At 47.3% G+C, this 16982-nt stretch overlaps 1 protein-coding gene and 1 pseudogene across 1 annotated transcript in view; both read right to left on the reverse strand.

The window, feature by feature from the left end:
* Nucleotides 1-5301: 5301 nt before the first annotated feature.
* The window catches only part of DNAAF5 (dynein axonemal assembly factor 5), a 35565-nt gene continuing 23884 nt past the window's right edge, over nt 5302-16982 (reverse strand). Inside the window, exons 10-13 of the mRNA XM_061209241.1 lie at nt 16568-16718; nt 15708-15864; nt 13953-14144; nt 5302-6264 (exon numbers count right to left, since the gene is read on the reverse strand). Coding sequence (XP_061065224.1) covers nt 6128-6264; nt 13953-14144; nt 15708-15864; nt 16568-16718 — 637 coding nt within the window. The 3' untranslated portion in view covers nt 5302-6127. The remainder of the gene's footprint in view (nt 6265-13952; nt 14145-15707; nt 15865-16567; nt 16719-16982) is intronic.
* On the reverse strand, nt 14067-15600 carry LOC133103415 (translation machinery-associated protein 7-like; annotated as a pseudogene).

A 16982-nucleotide genomic window follows, 5' to 3' on the forward strand; every position in this document is an offset into this window, starting at 1 on the left:
ATCAAAATAACAACCGCCACAGCGGCGCGCCCCGACTGGACCACCAGCCAGTGAGGAGCGGCGACGCCTGCGGGCCGCTCCGGGAACCTGCCGCGTTCCGGCGGGGCTGCACGGGCAGGGGAAACTCGGCGGGGGCCACGTGACCCAGACTCGGCCAATCGGGGCCGCCGCCGCCGCCGCCAGAACACAAGGCCGCGGGCGCTTCTGCGCACGTCCGGCCCGGGGCCGCGCCGGCGCCCCGCATTGGCCGAGGCCGGATTACACGGCCGCGCCCTCGCCGCAAGGTCGGCTGCAAGGACGGCTGGCTGGGCCCGGGGCGTCCGTGAGTCGCGGCTCCGCGGCGATCTTGGGTGCGGCCGGGCCCGGCGGAGACGTGGAGGCCGTTAGGACGCGGGGTGGGAGGAGCGGGGCCCCCTGCCGGCGATGGATGCAGGGCCCGTCAGCGGCCGCGGGGATGGTGGTACTTTCTCTTCAGGCGAGGGCGGCGCGCACCTGCCGGAGGTGCGCAAGGAGGCCGGCCGCGGAGCTGCAGGCGGGAGGGGTGGCTGCGCGCCTGTGGGGGGCGGGGGGGGGGCGGCGACGGCGGCACCGGGGCCGTCAGCTCCGTCAGCTGCACCCGAGCGAGCGTCACCAGCGCCGCGTGCCCCGCGGCAGGAGGCCAGGCCGCCGGGGCTTCTGGGCCTCGGGCCGGAGTCGGTGGGAGAAATCCCGTCGCTGAACTGTTAGAAGATACATTTTTTTTAGCATCTTTATTGGAGTATAACTGCTTTACAATGGTGTGTTTCTGCTTTATAACAAAGTGAATCAGTTATACGTATACATACATCTCCATATCTCCTCCCTCTTGTGTCTCCCTCCCACCCTCCGTATCCCACCCCTCTAGGTGGTCACAAAGCACCGAGCCGATCTCCCTGTGCTGTGCTGTGCGGCTGCTTCCCACTAGCTGTCTGTTTTACATTTGGTAGTGTAGGTATGTCCATGCCACTCTGTCACTTCGTCCCAGCTTACCCTTCCCCCTCCCCGTGTCCTCAAGTCCATTCTCTGTGTCTGCGCCTTTATTCCTGTCCTGCCCCTAGGTTCTTCAGAGCCATTTTTTTTCCCCTTAGATTCCATAGATACGTGTTAGCATGCGGTATTTGTTTTTCTCTTTCTGACTTACTTCACTCTGTAGGACAGACTGTAGGTCCATCCACCTCTCTACAAATAACTCAATTTCATTCCTTTTTATGGCTGAGTAATATTCCACTGTATATATGTGCCACATCTACTTTATCCATTCATCTGTCGATGGAAGAAGGTACGTTTTTATCTTGTAGGGATTTTGTACACCAAACCGAAATTCCTAATTTTAGTTTTGCCATTAAATGTCATTGAGGCTTTCAAGTCGTATGAGAAATGTTAACAGTAGCTTCTGAAACATTAATTTTATTTTGTTAATAATGGGAAGAGGTACAGGCTAAAGCACTTCCATGAGAGGTGTTAGTTGCTAAAGCTGTCATCCTGCCATGAAAACCAAGGCCACTTCTCAGGGCGAGTGAAGTCTTTGCAGGAGGGTCATTTTCAGCAGGTAAAGAGCTGTAGCCAGGCGAGCAGCAGGACTGATGTGTATGCTTATGTGAAAAAAATACCTCCTGCCTGGACATGCAGCCCCAAATAATTGATCCTGAGGCCGAACATCCCAACTCAAATGCCTGTTTTGGGAGACTGGAAACGGGCCAGTGTTCTGCCCCAAACCCAGTCCCCCTACATTAGTTTAAAAGGCCATTGTTGGGACTTCCCTGGCGGTCCAGTGGCTAAGACCCCGTGCTCCCAATGCAGGGGGCCCAGGTTCGATCCCCTGTCAGGGAACTAGATCCCACATGCCGCAACTAAGAGTTCGTGTGCTGCAATGAGGATCCACGTGCTGCAACCAAGACCTGGCGCAGCCAAATAAATAAACATTTTAAAAAAATTAAAGAAAAGGCCATTGTTGTCCCCACCTTTACATTTGCCATTTTCACCACTTCTCTTCACTCTCAATCTTAGCCAAAACTGTCAACTCCCTTTTTGAAGAATGGAAATGTAAAGGAACTAATGTAAAGTCCTAGAGGATAAAAGTGCCATCAGTTAGGCCAGGAAGAGAGCACCTAGATTTCTAAATGGATTCTTCTGTCTGCAGTTACCATGTGTTGTCAGCTGACAAGGGGCACTGCTTTGCCTCTTCAAATTACACTTTTCCAAAACATTCAGAAAACCCTGCACAAGCACCTAAGAACAATGGAGCAAGTGCTTTTGCCTTTGGGACAGGCTCCAGGCCTGTGTCCCAGCCAGCTCCTGAAGCCATCATTTGCTTATGGGAAGAGTCACAGGAAGGAGGCTTAGACCCCAGGGAGAGAGGCTGAGGGGTAATGGAGGCTGCTGCCTCCCTACTGAGATAGCAGCCGGTAGTGGAGAGGCAAGCCTTTGCTTGGTAAGGGGACACCACGCTTCCTGCTCCTGCCTGGGGAAGGCAGCCTCTGAGAGCACTTAGTCTTAGCTTTGGCCTTCCAAACTCAGCCAATGATTGTTTTTAGTTTTGGTATTTTCAATTATGAAAAAGTTCACACAAAATCCACACATCCACAAGTAGAGAAAAGAGTACAACAGGTCCCTAAACATCCGTCATTAGTTCAGTGGTTAAAAAGAACCATGGAATAGCTTTGCCTGTTCTAGAAGTCCAGTAAAAGATGCACTCCTTCGTATCTGGCTTACTTCAGCCTAATGTCTGTGACAGCCACCCATGTTGCAGTGTTTAGTTTCTTTTGATTGCGGTATTCTGTTGTATGGATATACTACAGTTTATCCATTCATAATTGTTGATGGACATTTGGGTGATTTCCAGTTTGGGGCTGGAATAAAGCAGCTATGAACACTTGGGTACAAGTCTTTGCATTTTCATTTCTCAACAAGACAACTTTTTGGTAAACCTTTTGCTTCATCCTGAACATCCTTCCCTGGAATAGGGCTCTGGTTACACAGAAGAAACAGGTGTGCTGACTTAGGAGCCAAGACCATCACCCAAGTCAGTCGGGTTTCTGATTTCTGAGTTAGTCTCAGCTGAGTTGTATTTTTGACTATGGAACACGTGCACAAGAAAGTAAATTCAAAGGTACCAAGAGGCATAGACCCAACTTCCACTCCAGTCTCTCAGCCCTACAGGTCCCCTTCCCAGAGGCCACGACTCTCACCAGTTTCTTTTGTAACCGTCTAGAAATGTCTTATGCACATAAAAGCAAATAGGCAGCTTCTTCTCTCCTTTTACATATGCTGCATTCCATACACAGTGTAGTGTTCCTTGTTTTTTACAATTTTAGAGGTCATTCCATACTGGCACATATAGGGCTCTCTTTGGCTACTAAAAGGTAGGTGTTTCACCTTCAACCAAGCAACTCACCCTAGAACAAAGGTCCCCAACCAGGGAACCAGGGAACAAGGGCTCCCTGTTAGGAACCGGGCCGCACAGCAGGAGGTGAGTGGCGGGTGAGCTCCGCCTCCTGTCAGACCAGCAGCAGCATTAGATTCTCATAGGAGCGCGAACCCTACTGTGAACCGCGCGTGCGAGGGATCTAGGTTGCACGCTCCTTATGAGAATCTAATGCCTGATCTGAGGTGGAGCTGAGGTGGTGATGCTAGTGCTGGGGAGCGGCTACAAATACAGATTATCATTAGCAGAGAGGTTTGCACAGAGAACATAATAAATCAGTCGCTTGCAGACTCATCAAAATCCTATCAGTGAGTGGCAAGTGAAAACAAGCTCAGGGCTCCCGCTGATTCTGCATTATGGTGAGTTTTAAAATGATTTCATTATATATTACAATGTAATGATAATAGAAATAAAGTGCACAATAAATGTAGTGTGCTTGAATCATCCTGAAACTATCCCCTCTCCCCCTTCCGTGGAAAAACCATCTTCCACAAAACCGGTCCCTGGTGCCAAAAAGGTTGGGGACCGCTGCCCTAGAAGGATGTACCTTCATTTAGGTCATGGAAAGATTTTAAAAGGAAGTAAAACTTGTTTTTGAACCACAGCATAGGTAGAGGCAAATAGATAAGTTACCTTTATGAAAATAACTTTTTGAGCTTCTTAAATTCAGGAAATGAAAAATTTCCTGAATACAGCAAAAATTTCTTCCTAGATACAGTACAAAAAGCACAATCCATAAAAGAACAAATCAATAAATTAAACTTCTTTTGGGAATTCCCTGGCGGCCCAGTGGTTAAGACTTGGCGCTTTCATTGCCATGGGCCCGGGTTCGATCCCTGGTCAGGGAACTAAGATCCCACAAGCCGTGCGGCACGGCCAAAAAAAATAACCTTTCATAGGCTGTTAAGATTGTGTCAGGTGTCCTGACTCACCGCAGTGCTGCCTCTGAATAGTTCCCCTAACGATGCACAGAAACGAAAGCGCACCGCTAATGCTTCCGTGGCAGCCGCGCGGCAGCCGGGCTGGACAGCAGCTGGGGGGGGAGCACCCAACCCGCCTGCCTTGTGGGAGGTGAGGGGTCGAGCACGTGGTGTCCTCTCAGCCGTAACACTGAATGTCTGACCAAAGGTAGAAGATGGAGCTTCTTGCTGGATGTGAAAATGCATGGTTCTCAAGGCAGCGGTCCCCATACTTTAGGGACATCGGAATCCCCCGGAGGGCCAGCTGCTGGGCCCCAGCCCATTGTCTCTGATTCAGTAGGTCTGGGCCAAGGCCTGATAATACGCATCTCTAACGGGCTCCAGATGGTGCTGAGGAAGGACACGCAGAGGATACAGAGGGCAGAGGGCAATCAGGAAGCTGGGGGAAGACCACACCTGAGGGCATCCTCCATCCTTGTAGTCGTCAACTACAGAAATGGGGTTTGGAGAGAAACTGTGGCTTCAGAGACTCGGAAGGGTCACTGCGGTCAGGAGTTGCGTCACCATGGGTCCAGGGGTGCAGTGACCCAGGTCTGTGCTGCAGGTTCAGTTCTCAGCCCTTCTCCAGGTCCGACCCCCACCCGGAGGGTGAGCCCTTGGAAGCCTTCCTGACACCCTTGTCTTAACTCGTTTGGAGCTCCTGCCACCCGGTGTCCAGACAGGGCACTACGATGAGCAGTGGGGGCCCTCAGTCCAAAGGCCCAGGGTTCTCGCGGCTGCGATCGCTGTGAGGTTAGATCTCAGGGAAAAAATGAGTCTCAATTTCAATTATCAAAACACGCAAAGACACATACAGAATAGTTAAATAATTAGTTTAACTTATATTTTCAAACACCAAAGCATAAATGTTAGTATTTGATTTTCGGAAAAAAACGCAGCATTTTTTTTCCCCTTGTGTTAACATAAATATTTGGCTTATGGAAATAAAACTCACTTAAAATGAAATCTTTTAGGCACTTGGGGATAGAAAGTGCAGGAAAATATAATACAACTTTACTGTACTGCTACTTACAAGAGAGCAACCAAAATTATATCTGATTAAACATCCTATTTTCAACTGTCAGAATTACTGACCTAAGAAAAAATACTGTGACCAAATATATCCACAGAACATTTTAAATTCCAGTGTATTTTAAATGGGAAAGATTTCACTGATAATAGTTCTTAAGATTTCAAATTCTTTTCAGTCTTTCACTGAGAGATATTAAGTTTCAGGAGAAAGAACATTTCTTTTAATCACTTTGTCTTTTTTCTCTTTAAATACTCAAGAACCTTCTCGGTGGGCATTTGAGCAAGAAAGAACCAATGAGCCATGAACCTAGCAGTGCACGTAGACTAAAAAAAAGAATGTGCTGATTTGGTATGAGAAGTTGACATTAAATTTGAAGTTGGCTGTTGGTTTCTGGCAGACCTCTCAGTGAATTGCATGAGTTAGCCATAAAGTACAGAAGCCACTCAGTGAAAGTCATTTATTTCAAAAACTGCTGAGTGTGAAGAATTGTCCCAGGAGAGCACTGGGCGTGGTGCTGAGAGAATACATTCTTCTTGCTGTTAAAGGCTTGCTTGTGGGGGTCCTCGGCTGTTGACAGAAAGGTGCCCTGTGACGAGATTTAAAGGCCACGCGTCCCAGTCCAGGTGAGGCCGAGGCCTGGGCGTTCGCTCCCCCTCCGGCTGCTGTGCTGAGGCTCTGCTCCCAGGACTCTGGTCACGGGGCGGGTGGCAGGGCCTGCAGGTGCTGTAGCAGCTGCTCGCAGTGGGTGGGTGAACGATGCTTATGGAGGACGGCCTCCATCTCTCTCACCAGGAGGTCAGGGAAGAGGACACTGCCTGCTTTGAGGGCCTCTGCAAAACAGGAAAACACCTTTATGATGCCAGGAATAAATATTAAGCCAAGCTTAGCTTCATATTAAAGTTACAACAGCCATAAACAGAGCAGACCGCAGAGCAAGGGAAGTGATCGGGGGTTAGGAGGGCATTGCATAATGATTAAGGGGTCAGTTCTCAAGAAGACATAACGATCCTTATCACGTATGAGCCCAGTAACAAACAACGTGAGGCAAAACTGATAGCTGCGAGGAGAAATAGATTAATCCACTATTGTGGCTGGAGACTCCCATGCCCCTCTCTCAGAAACGGACAGATCCAGCAGGCAGGAAATCGGTAAGTACACCCAAGCGGAACCCAAGAGCACCATCCATCAATCAAATATCTATAGACTATCTCATCCAACAATAGCAGAGTATACATTCTTCTCAAGCTCCCATGGAACATTCACTAAAATAGACCACATTCAGGGCCATAAAACACACCTTCACAAATATAAAAGGACAGAAATCATACAATCTCTGCTCTCAGACAACAATGGAATTGAACTGGAAATCAGTAACAAAGAGATAACTGGAAAATTCCCAAATATCTGGAGATTAAACAACACATTTGTAAATACCACAATGGTCAAAGAAGAAATCTCAAGAAAAATTAAAAAATATTTTGAACTAAATGAAAATGAAAACACAACTTATCAAAATTTGTGGGATGCAGTGAAAAGCAGTGCTTACAGGGAAACTTATACCATTGAATGCACACATTAAAAAAAAAGATCTAAAATCAATAATCTAAATCACCACCTTAGGAAACTAGAAAAAAGAGCAAATTAAATCCAAAGTTAGCAGAAGAAAAGAAGAATCAGAGCATAAATCAGTGAAATCTGAAACAGAAAATCAACAGAGATCATCTACAAAACCAAAAACTGGTTCTCTGAACAACTCTTTGCCCACAAATTTGATAACCTAGGTGAAATGGACCAATTCTCTGAAAGGCATAATCTGCCAAAACTCACATGAGAATAGACAATCTCAGTAGACCTATATCTGTTAAAGAAATTGAATCAATAATTAATAACCTTCCCAAACAGAAAGCACCAGCCCCAGTAGGTGAACCAGATGAGTTCAGTGGCGAATTCTACCAAACGTTTAAGGAAGAAATGATACCAATTCTCTGCAATCTCTTCCAGAAGATAGAAGCACAGGGAACACGTCCTAACTCATCCTATGAGACCAGCATTACCCCGATACAAACTCAGAAAAAGATACTACAGGAAAAGAAAACTACAGACCAATATTTCTCACGAACATAGATGCAAAAATCCTCAACAAAATATTAGCAAATCAAATCCAACAATGTATAAAAAGCATCATACACCAAGACCAAGTGAGATTTATCCCAGGTATGCAAGGCTGGTTCAACATTTCAAAAATCAATTAACGTAATCCATCACATCAACAAGCCAAAAGAGGCATCACATGATCATATCAATAGATGCAGAAAAGCATTTTGACAAAGTCTAACACCCACTCATGAGTAAAAACATTCAGTAAACTAGGAATAGAGGGTAACTTCCTCAATAATGAATACCTATGAAAAAACCTACAGTTAACATGATACTTAGGGTAAGAAACTTGAAACTTTCCCACTATAATCAGGAACAAAGCAAGGATGTCCCCTCTCACCACTCTTTTTCAACACCAAACTGGATGTCCTAGCTAATGTGATAAGATAAGAAAAGGAAATGAAAGATAATATACACATTGGCAAGGAAGAAATAAAACTGTCTTTGTTTACAGATGACATGACCGTTTATGTAGAAATTGGAAAGAACTGACAAACTCCTGGAACTAATAAGTGATTATAGCAAGGTTGCAGGATACAAGGTTAACATACAAAAGTCAATCACTTGGACTTCCCTGGTGGCACAGTGGTTAAGAATCCACCTGCCAATGCAGGGGACACGGGTTCGAGCCCTGGTGCGGGAAGATCCCACATGCCACGGAGCAACTAAGCACATGTGCCACAACTACTGAGCCTGTGCTCTAGAGCCCGCATGCCACAACTACTGAAGCCCGCACGCCTAGAGCCTGTGCTCCGCAACAAGAGAAGCCACTGCAATGAGAAGCCCGCGCACACAGCAACGAAGAGTAGCCCCCACTCGCCACAATTAGAGAAAGCCCGCGCGCAGCAACGAAGACCCAACACAGCCAAAAATAAATTAAAAAAAAAAAAGTCAATCACTTTCCTATATACCAGACATGAATGAGTGCAATCTGAAATTAAAACAATACCATTTACAGTAGTACCTTCCAAAATGAAATACCTTGGTATAAATCTAACAAAATGTATAGAAGATCTATATGAGAAAATTTACAAAACTCTGATGAATGAAATTAAAGAAGAACTAAATAAATGGAGAGATATTTCATGTTCATGGACAGGAAGACTCACTATTATCAAGATGTCAGTTTTCCCAACTTGATCTCTATATAGATTCAATGCAATCCCAATTAAAATCCCAGCAAATTATTGTGTGGATATTAACAAACCAACACAATATTGAAGGAGAAGAACAAAGTTGGAGCACTGACACTACCCAACTTCAAGACTTTCTATAAAGCCACAGTCATCAAGACAGTGTGGTACTGGCAAATAGATCAATGGAACAGAACAGAGAGACCAGAAATAGGCCCACATAAATACTGTCAACTGATCTTTGACAAAGAAATAAAGGCGATACAATGGAGCAAAGACAGTCTTTTCACAAATGGTGCTAGAACAAATGGACATCCACCTCCAAAACACAAAACAACAACAACAACAACAAAATCTAGACACAGACCTTACCTCTTTCATGACAATTAACTCAAAATTGATGATAGACATAAATATAAAACTCCTAGAATATAACATAGGAGAAATCCTAGGTGACCCTTGGGTATGGCAATAATTTTTTAGATAAACACCAAAAGTATAATCCATGAAAGAAATAATTGATAAGCTGGACTTCATTAAAATTAAAAACTTTTGCCACAGATTGAGAGAAAATATTTGCAGAAGATATATCTGATATATATGGAAACACAAAAGACCCCGAATAGCCAAAGCAATCCTGAGAAAGAAAAACAGAGCTGGAGGAATCAGATGCCCTGACTTCAGACTATACTACAAAGCTACAGTAATCAAAACAGTATGGTACTGGCACAAAAACAGAAATATAGATCAATAGAACAGGATAGAAAGCCCAGAGATAAACCCACGCACCTATGGTCAACTAATCTACGACAAACGAGGCAAGAATATACAATGGAGAAAAGACAGTCTCTTCAATAAGTGGTGCTGGGAAAACTGGACAGCTGCATGTAAAAAAATGAAATTAGAACACTCCCTAACACCATACATAAAAATAAAATTGAAATGGATCAAAGACCTAAATGTAAGGCCGGGCACTATAAAACTCTTAGAGAAAACATAGGCAAAACACCCTTTGACATAAATCACAGCAAGATCTTTCTTGATCCACCTCTTACAATAATGAAAATAAAAACAAAAATAGACAAATGAGACCTAATTAAACTTAAAAGCTTCTGCACAGCAAAGGAAACCATAAACAAAACGAAAAGACAACCCACAGAGTGGGAGAAAATATTTGCAAATGAAGCGACCAACAAGGGACTAATCTCCAAAATATACAAACAGCTCATGCAGCTCTATGTCAAAAAAAACCCAACCCAATCCAAAAATGGGCAGAAGACCTCAACAGACATTTCTCCAAAGAAGACATACAGATGGCTAACAGGCACATGAAAAGATGCTCAACATTGCTAATTATTAGAGAAATGCATATCAAAACTACAGTGAGGTATCACTTCACACAAGTCAGAATGGCCATCATCAAAAAGTCTACAAACAATAAATGTTGGAGAGGGTGTGGAGAAAATGGAACCCTCCTACACTGTTGGTGGGAATGTAAATTGGTACAACCGTTATGGAGAACAGTATGGAGGTTCCTCAAAAAACTAAAAGTAGAACTACCATATGATCCAGCAACCCCACTCCTGGGCATATATCTGGAAAAAACTCCAATTTGAAAAGATACATGCACCCCAATATTCATAGCAGCCCTATTTACAATAGTCAAGACATGGAAGCAACCTAAATGTCCATCAACAGATGAGTGGATAAAGAAGATGTGAGAATATTACTCAGCCATAAAAAAAGAATGAAATAATGCCATTTGAAGTGACATGGATGGAGCTAGAGATCGTCATACTAAGTGAAGTAAATCAAAGAAAGACAAATAGCATATGATACCACTTATATGTGAAATCTAAGAATATTATACAAATGAACTTATTTATAAAACAGAAATAGAATCAGAGATATAGAAAACAAACTATGGTTACCAGCAGGGAAAAGAGGGGAGGGATAAATTGGGAGACTGGGATTGACACATACACACTACCATATATAAAATAGATAACTAATAAGGACCTACTGTATAGCAAAGGGAACTCCACTCAATACTCTGTAATGACCTATATGGGAAAAGAATCTAAAAAAGCGTAGATATATGTATATGTATAACTGACTCACTTTGCTGTACAGCAGAAACTAACCCAACATTGTAAATCAACTCTACTCCAATAAAAACTTAAAAAATAAAAAATTAAAAGGAAACAAAAAAATTAACAATAAAGTCTTAAGAAAGACATATCTGATAAAGGACTATTATCTGTAATATACAAATCTTAAAACTCAACAATATGAAAACAAACAACCCAATTAAAAAATGGGCCAGGGACTTCCCTGGTGGCACAGTGGTTAAGAATCTGCCTGCCAATGCAGGGGACACGGGTTCGATCCGTGGTCTGGGAAGATCCCACATGCCACGGAGCAACTAAGCCCGCGCGCCTAGAGCCCTGCTCCACAACAAGAGAAGCCACCACAATGAGAAGCCCGCACAACACAACGAAGAATAGCCCCCAAACGCAGCCAAAAAAAAAAAGGGGGGGGGGCAAAGACCTTAACGGACACCTCATCAAAGAAGATATACAGATGTAAAATAAGCCTATGAAACGATGCTTCACGTGATATGTCACCAGAGAAATGCAAATTAAAATGAGATATCGCTACACACCTATCAGAATAGCCAGAATCAGAACACCACATGCTGGCAGAATGGGGAACAACAGGGACTCTCATCATTGCTGGTGGGAATGCAAAATAGTGTGGCCACTTTGGAAGACAGTTTGGTGATTTCTTACAAAAATAAATATTCTCTTACGATATGATCCAGCAATCACATTCCTTGGTATTTACCCAAAGGAGCTGAAAACTTACGTTGGCAAAAAACCTGCACACAGATGTTTAGAGAAGCTTTATTCATAATCGCCAAAATTTGGAAGCAACCAAGATGCCCCTCAGTAGGTGAATGTATAAATAAACTGGTTCATTCAGACAATGGAATATTAGTGCTAAAAAAAAAAAAAAAAAAAAGAGCTCTCAAGCCACGAAAAAACATGGAGGAATCTCAAATGCTTATTACTAAGTGAAAGAAGCCAATTTGAAAAGGCTACAGACTATATGATTTCAAGTACATGACATTCTGGAAAAGGCAAAACTATGGAGACAGTAAAAGATCAGCGGTCGCTAAAGTTTGGGAGGGCGGGGAGACAAAAGAGGTGGAGCACAGAGGATTTTTAGGGCAGTGAAACTATTCTGTATGATACTATCAATGTAACGATGGACACATGTCATTATATACTTGTCCAAACCACACAATGTACGGCACCCAGAGTGACCCCTAACGTAAACCATGGACTTGGGGTGACTGTGGCGTGTCTGTGAGGCTTACTGACTGGACCAGATGCAGCACCCGGGGGGGCTGCTGACCACGGGGGAGGCGGTGCATGGTGGGGATCAGGTGTGAGGGAGTCTGTGTACCCCCTGCTCACCGTCTGTACGAACCGTGCGGTCTGTACGAACGGGGAGGGCGACGGCTGGCCAGGAGCCCCAGTCGAGCACACATGCCGGCCCCTGGCGCAAAGCCAAAGCAGACAACCTGTCTGCTCTCAGCTGTTGCCGTTGTAAGCAGTTTCCATTGGTCTCGAATTCACAGTTTGTTTCCGTTACCCAGAGAGCAGCGACGCGGCGCCCTCACTCAAAGCACAACGGGGCACTTGAACTTGCGGGTGGCCTGGGCAGGGGCTCTCAAAGGGTGCCCCGGGGTTTCTGGGGGCCCTGAGACCCTTCAGGGGGTGTGAGTCAGAACTCCGTCCACAGTGACACGAAGGGCATGACCCCCGGCTCACGGGGCACCCTCCGCACTGAGGGCTCAAGGCCAGGGCGGCACAAGCACTGGCCGGGCTCTGGGGAGTGAGTCACTGCAAGAGTTAGTTAATGTCCTCAAAGAAGCATAAAAATCATCTACTTTAAGAAATCTCAACCCTTGGGCACCCAACTTTTAGTAAACTCATTCCGATGAAGTCTGGATTTTCTAGGGACTGACAGCGTCTGCCCTCCACCGAGCGCCCAGCGTGGATGGTCACAGATCACGCCGTGGCTGGATCTGCTCTCTGTCTGCTTCCTGTTCGTCCCTCCTCTGCGTCCTTCTCGTTCTCCTTTCTTGACTTCTTTTGGGTTATTTGAACAGTTTTTAGAACTCCACTCTAAACTGAAGTCTGTTTATGGCCGTCTCAGCCATGTGGCTTCGCTCACACGTCGGTGGTGGTTCAGGGGATACGACACGCGTCCTTCCTTTTTAGCTTTTCAGCACCCTGGGATGGAACGGGAGGCACACGCGTGTGCAATGGGGCCGTGGGCCGGGCAGCTCCCAGACACCACTTTTACTTGAAAGAACGACCAGTGACAACTGACTCTTGTTATTCAGACTTGGGGACTCAACAGGATGCTTTCTTGTAAGCGAATGAAGTGACAGTATTTGTGGCTGATGATAAAATTTAAGCTCTCAAGCAGTAATCAGAATTATAGAAACTTGTTTCTGCCACCAAAAGCCTGACAGCCTCCTGAAGCTGTTCTTTCCAAGACTTTTCTGAGCTTGATGCCAACAGTGACTTTTTGACACTGAGAACAGAGCGCGTCCACGTTAGTGAGCACGCAGGGCGGAGAGACGGACTTGAGCAGAACAGGTGTGGTTCCACAGTGGCTCCAGAGTCTACACTCCAAGGAACCTTGAGGAGACTACCACCTGTCCAGTCAGCGTGCGGTGAGGAAGAGGACCGCTATCAAGGTACTCCTCTCTTCCAGCTACATCTGTGGGGGCCGTTTGTTTTTCACATACTTTAACCAAACGACACACATCACAACCGACGCAACGCAGAGATGTGCGTCTGGTTGTTTTCTATCAGCTCGACGTTAGAGAGATTCACAAAAATGTAAAATCATGCCACTGTTCTTGTTATTTTGTTTTACAAAACACATCTTTCAAAACCACGTTATTTACGTTAAAATGTAATGGGTTTTTTGTTATTTTAAACAAATTAATCAGTATCTTAACATTTTCTCAAGTTTTAACTTCTACCACGGTGAACACCAGGGGCCGTAACCCACAGGACACAAGCTCGTTGGGACCCGCAGTAACTCAGAGGACACGGGTTGCAAGACTGCGGGCCCAAGCGAGTCCGGGCGCCCGGCCAGCTGCTCCCGTGCGGCTGGCCCGAGCGTGGGGCAGCAGCTCTTACCGAGGACTGCGTCCTGGACGGCGCTCTCGGGGTCGTCGAGGTACACGAGGAGCTCCCTGTACAGGTGCTGAATGCTGCTCTGGTAATAGCACCTCCCGGCCTCGCTCCTGACACGCTCCAACCAGGTGACCAAGGTGGAGGTGGCCGCCAGCCTCACCTCGTTGGAAACATCATCCAGGCGCTTCAAGAGTTCTGCAAGGAGGGGCCAGACAGGAGAGTGAGCAGAGGTCCCAGGGCAGGCGGCTCCCAGCTAAGCTCCCAGCACTTGTGGAGCGCCGGCCCCCGTCCTGGGAAACCCACAGGCGGGTGCTGGGGAGGCGGTGGTGGTAGCAGGTGTCCCGGGACCCTCGGCCACTCTGGCCCAGCGGTGGACTCCGTGGACACAGAGTGAAGGTGTGCTTCACACCCGGCCTGGGCGTCTTCGCCCTCTGACCTGCAAGGCGGCTGGCGTCCCCCCGGCTCCGAGATGCTCAGACTCAGAGTCACACACAGGCGTCACGGCCCGGCTGCCCCATCGTCCCCGACGAGCAGACGGCACAGGAAGGGCGTCTGCTGACCCCGCTTTCCGCCCACCGTGGCTCTGGGGACAGAGCTGAGGGCCCGGTGACACGACGGCCACCAGCTACGTCAGCTGTGTTTCTGCTGAGCCTCTGGGACCAGATGTCCCACGCTGAAAGTGGACAAACAGTCCTTCCCGACCCGCAGAAATGCCTCCTGTGAACGGGTGAGACTTCTATCAATGCGTGCTCTTCTCACAGATGCACGCGACGCGCCTGCCCCTACGACTGGCGCCTTTTAGAGACTCAGCCCCGCTCCCATCTTTGCTCCCAGGGTTTCTGCGTTCCCGCTTCCATCTCTGTTTCTCAACTTGCTTTTTTACTTTTTACAAACGTTTATTCTTACACATGCAATAGGTTCCAAGATAACACTTCATTCTAGCCGTAGGTGGCAACAGATGTTACGGCAGGGAATCCAGATGTTTACACAGGAGGGGCTAAGGGTCACCACTGCCTCAGGCACGAGGAACCGCTGACTTTTTGCCAGATTTGTTAGTTCCGCCTGTGAGCAGGGGGCCCTTCCCCGCGGCCTCTGCTCTCAGCTCTTCCGGTTCTGCTCCTGTTTCTGCCGGCACGCCCGCTCTTCCTCGTCCGCCTCCTGAGCTGCTTCAGGGGCTGCTTCTTGCCACCCTGGGGGCCAGACGTGGCCCCTGCTGCAGGAAGTGCTCAACTCGTTTGGAACGGCTGTTACCCTTGTAGATTTCTGCGGATCTCAACGGCACGTGGAGAAGACGGCACTGAGGGCCTGTACCTTCCACCTCCTGCCAGCGTGGGCACACCCACCAGCCCCTGAGCTTCTCGGCTGCAGGCCCACCTCCAGCGACGCTGCTCCGCTCGGGGCCGGGTTTCGCTTCTGTGGCCGGGACTCATCGGTGCTCCCAGGCTCCAAGAGGCAGTGACACGGGGGACGCGAGGCAGGGCTGGCGCCCTCACACCGAAGGCCACGGGGTGGTAGCCCCGGCTGCCGTGGGCGTCTAAGCTCCCACCCCGCAATTCCGGTCCATAAGACGTCTGTCCTGTTTCTCGTGCTACGTTACTTATTCAGTGACATTCAGTGACGTCATACCTGTCACATCCACGTTTAGACTCATAGCACCAACCTGACCAGAAGTCAAAGTAGCATTTTCTATTTTTCCTACAAAAGAAACAACTGTCAAACAAACAGAGGCATATGATTTGGAAAAGAAAAATGTCCTACCAGGATAAATCTTGATGAATTTGTCTGGATCAATCACACCATCAGAGGTCTTTAAAAATACGTTAATGATTCGGCACGAAATTAATCGAGTCATCTGAGAATCTTCTTCCAGGGTGGTTAGAATTTGAGGCATCAACATTTCCTGCACTTCCCGTATCTGCGATAAAAAAAACCACACAAGCTGTGGGTCACGGCTGGTGCCACCCTGGTGACAGAGACTGCTACTCACACACTGTGTACTTTGCCTGTCACTGAAGAGACTTGGTTTTGATGCAAGTATGATTGAGTCTGGAAAGCTACTTTGAAATTTCTATGTAAGAAGCAGACCTGAATCTTGATTTTAAAATCCAGGTAATTTGAACATCGGTCAGTTGGTTTTTTAAAAATCTGTTATTCAGAAAGTCTTAGGCACCGATCCTACACAGCCCACTACTTACTAGCAGGACTGGATATCGTGTCCAGTAAAGTTTGGGGAACATTTCAACTTAAGTAACAGCTGTTCAGGTACCACAATGTTTTCCCTACTTCTACTGTTTCCTCAATTCCTCATCCAACTGGAAATATGAATAAAAACAACGCTCTTGAGTCAGACTCCTGTGATGAAATTCTTTTCTTGTAAACAGTAACAATCACCTAAGAAAACCCCCAGGTGACCCAAGGAAACAACAGGCTTTCCCCCCAGACCTCTGCTCGCTCTCCGGCCCCACAGTCCCGTCCCCTCGGTCTGTCTGGGAGCATCTGCTGCCACTATCAGGAGACTCAGGTGAGCGCTCTTCACCTGCGGCAGGTGCGCTGGGCAGGCCCCGGAAGCCCAGGGCACAGCCTGTTCCCCTCTTGGGTCCAGGACGCACGAGCCCTACCTGCTCATCTGACAGGACCCCGCTGCTGACAAGCGCCCAGAGGCAGGACACGGCCGCTGTGCGGATGGCCGCAGCCGTCCTCCCCGCGTGCCACTGCAGATTGGGGACGAAGATGTCCTTGATCAGGGTGTCCAGGTAGCCATGGAACTGTCTGGAGTGGAAGCAGGAGAGGGTGGGTGAGGGGGGCACCCAGACTCCCCGAAGGAAGCGCTTCCGTTTGGGAAACGGACTGGGCGGAGGGAAAAGGCCAAACAGACAAAACAAGCGGAAGTCGAACACTGGACGTTGAACGAGAGCCCCCACTCCCCGGGGTAGTGGCCAGGGAGGGGACGTGGGGCTCTCTCCCACGGCTATCACGGGGCAGGGCTGCACTCGGGCTCCTGCCGCCTCTCCTGGGACCGGATCCTGGGGCTGG

Source organism: Eubalaena glacialis, chromosome 13, assembly GCF_028564815.1.
Source record: "Eubalaena glacialis isolate mEubGla1 chromosome 13, mEubGla1.1.hap2.+ XY, whole genome shotgun sequence".
In the NCBI taxonomy this organism is placed as follows: Eukaryota; Metazoa; Chordata; class Mammalia; order Artiodactyla; family Balaenidae; genus Eubalaena; species Eubalaena glacialis.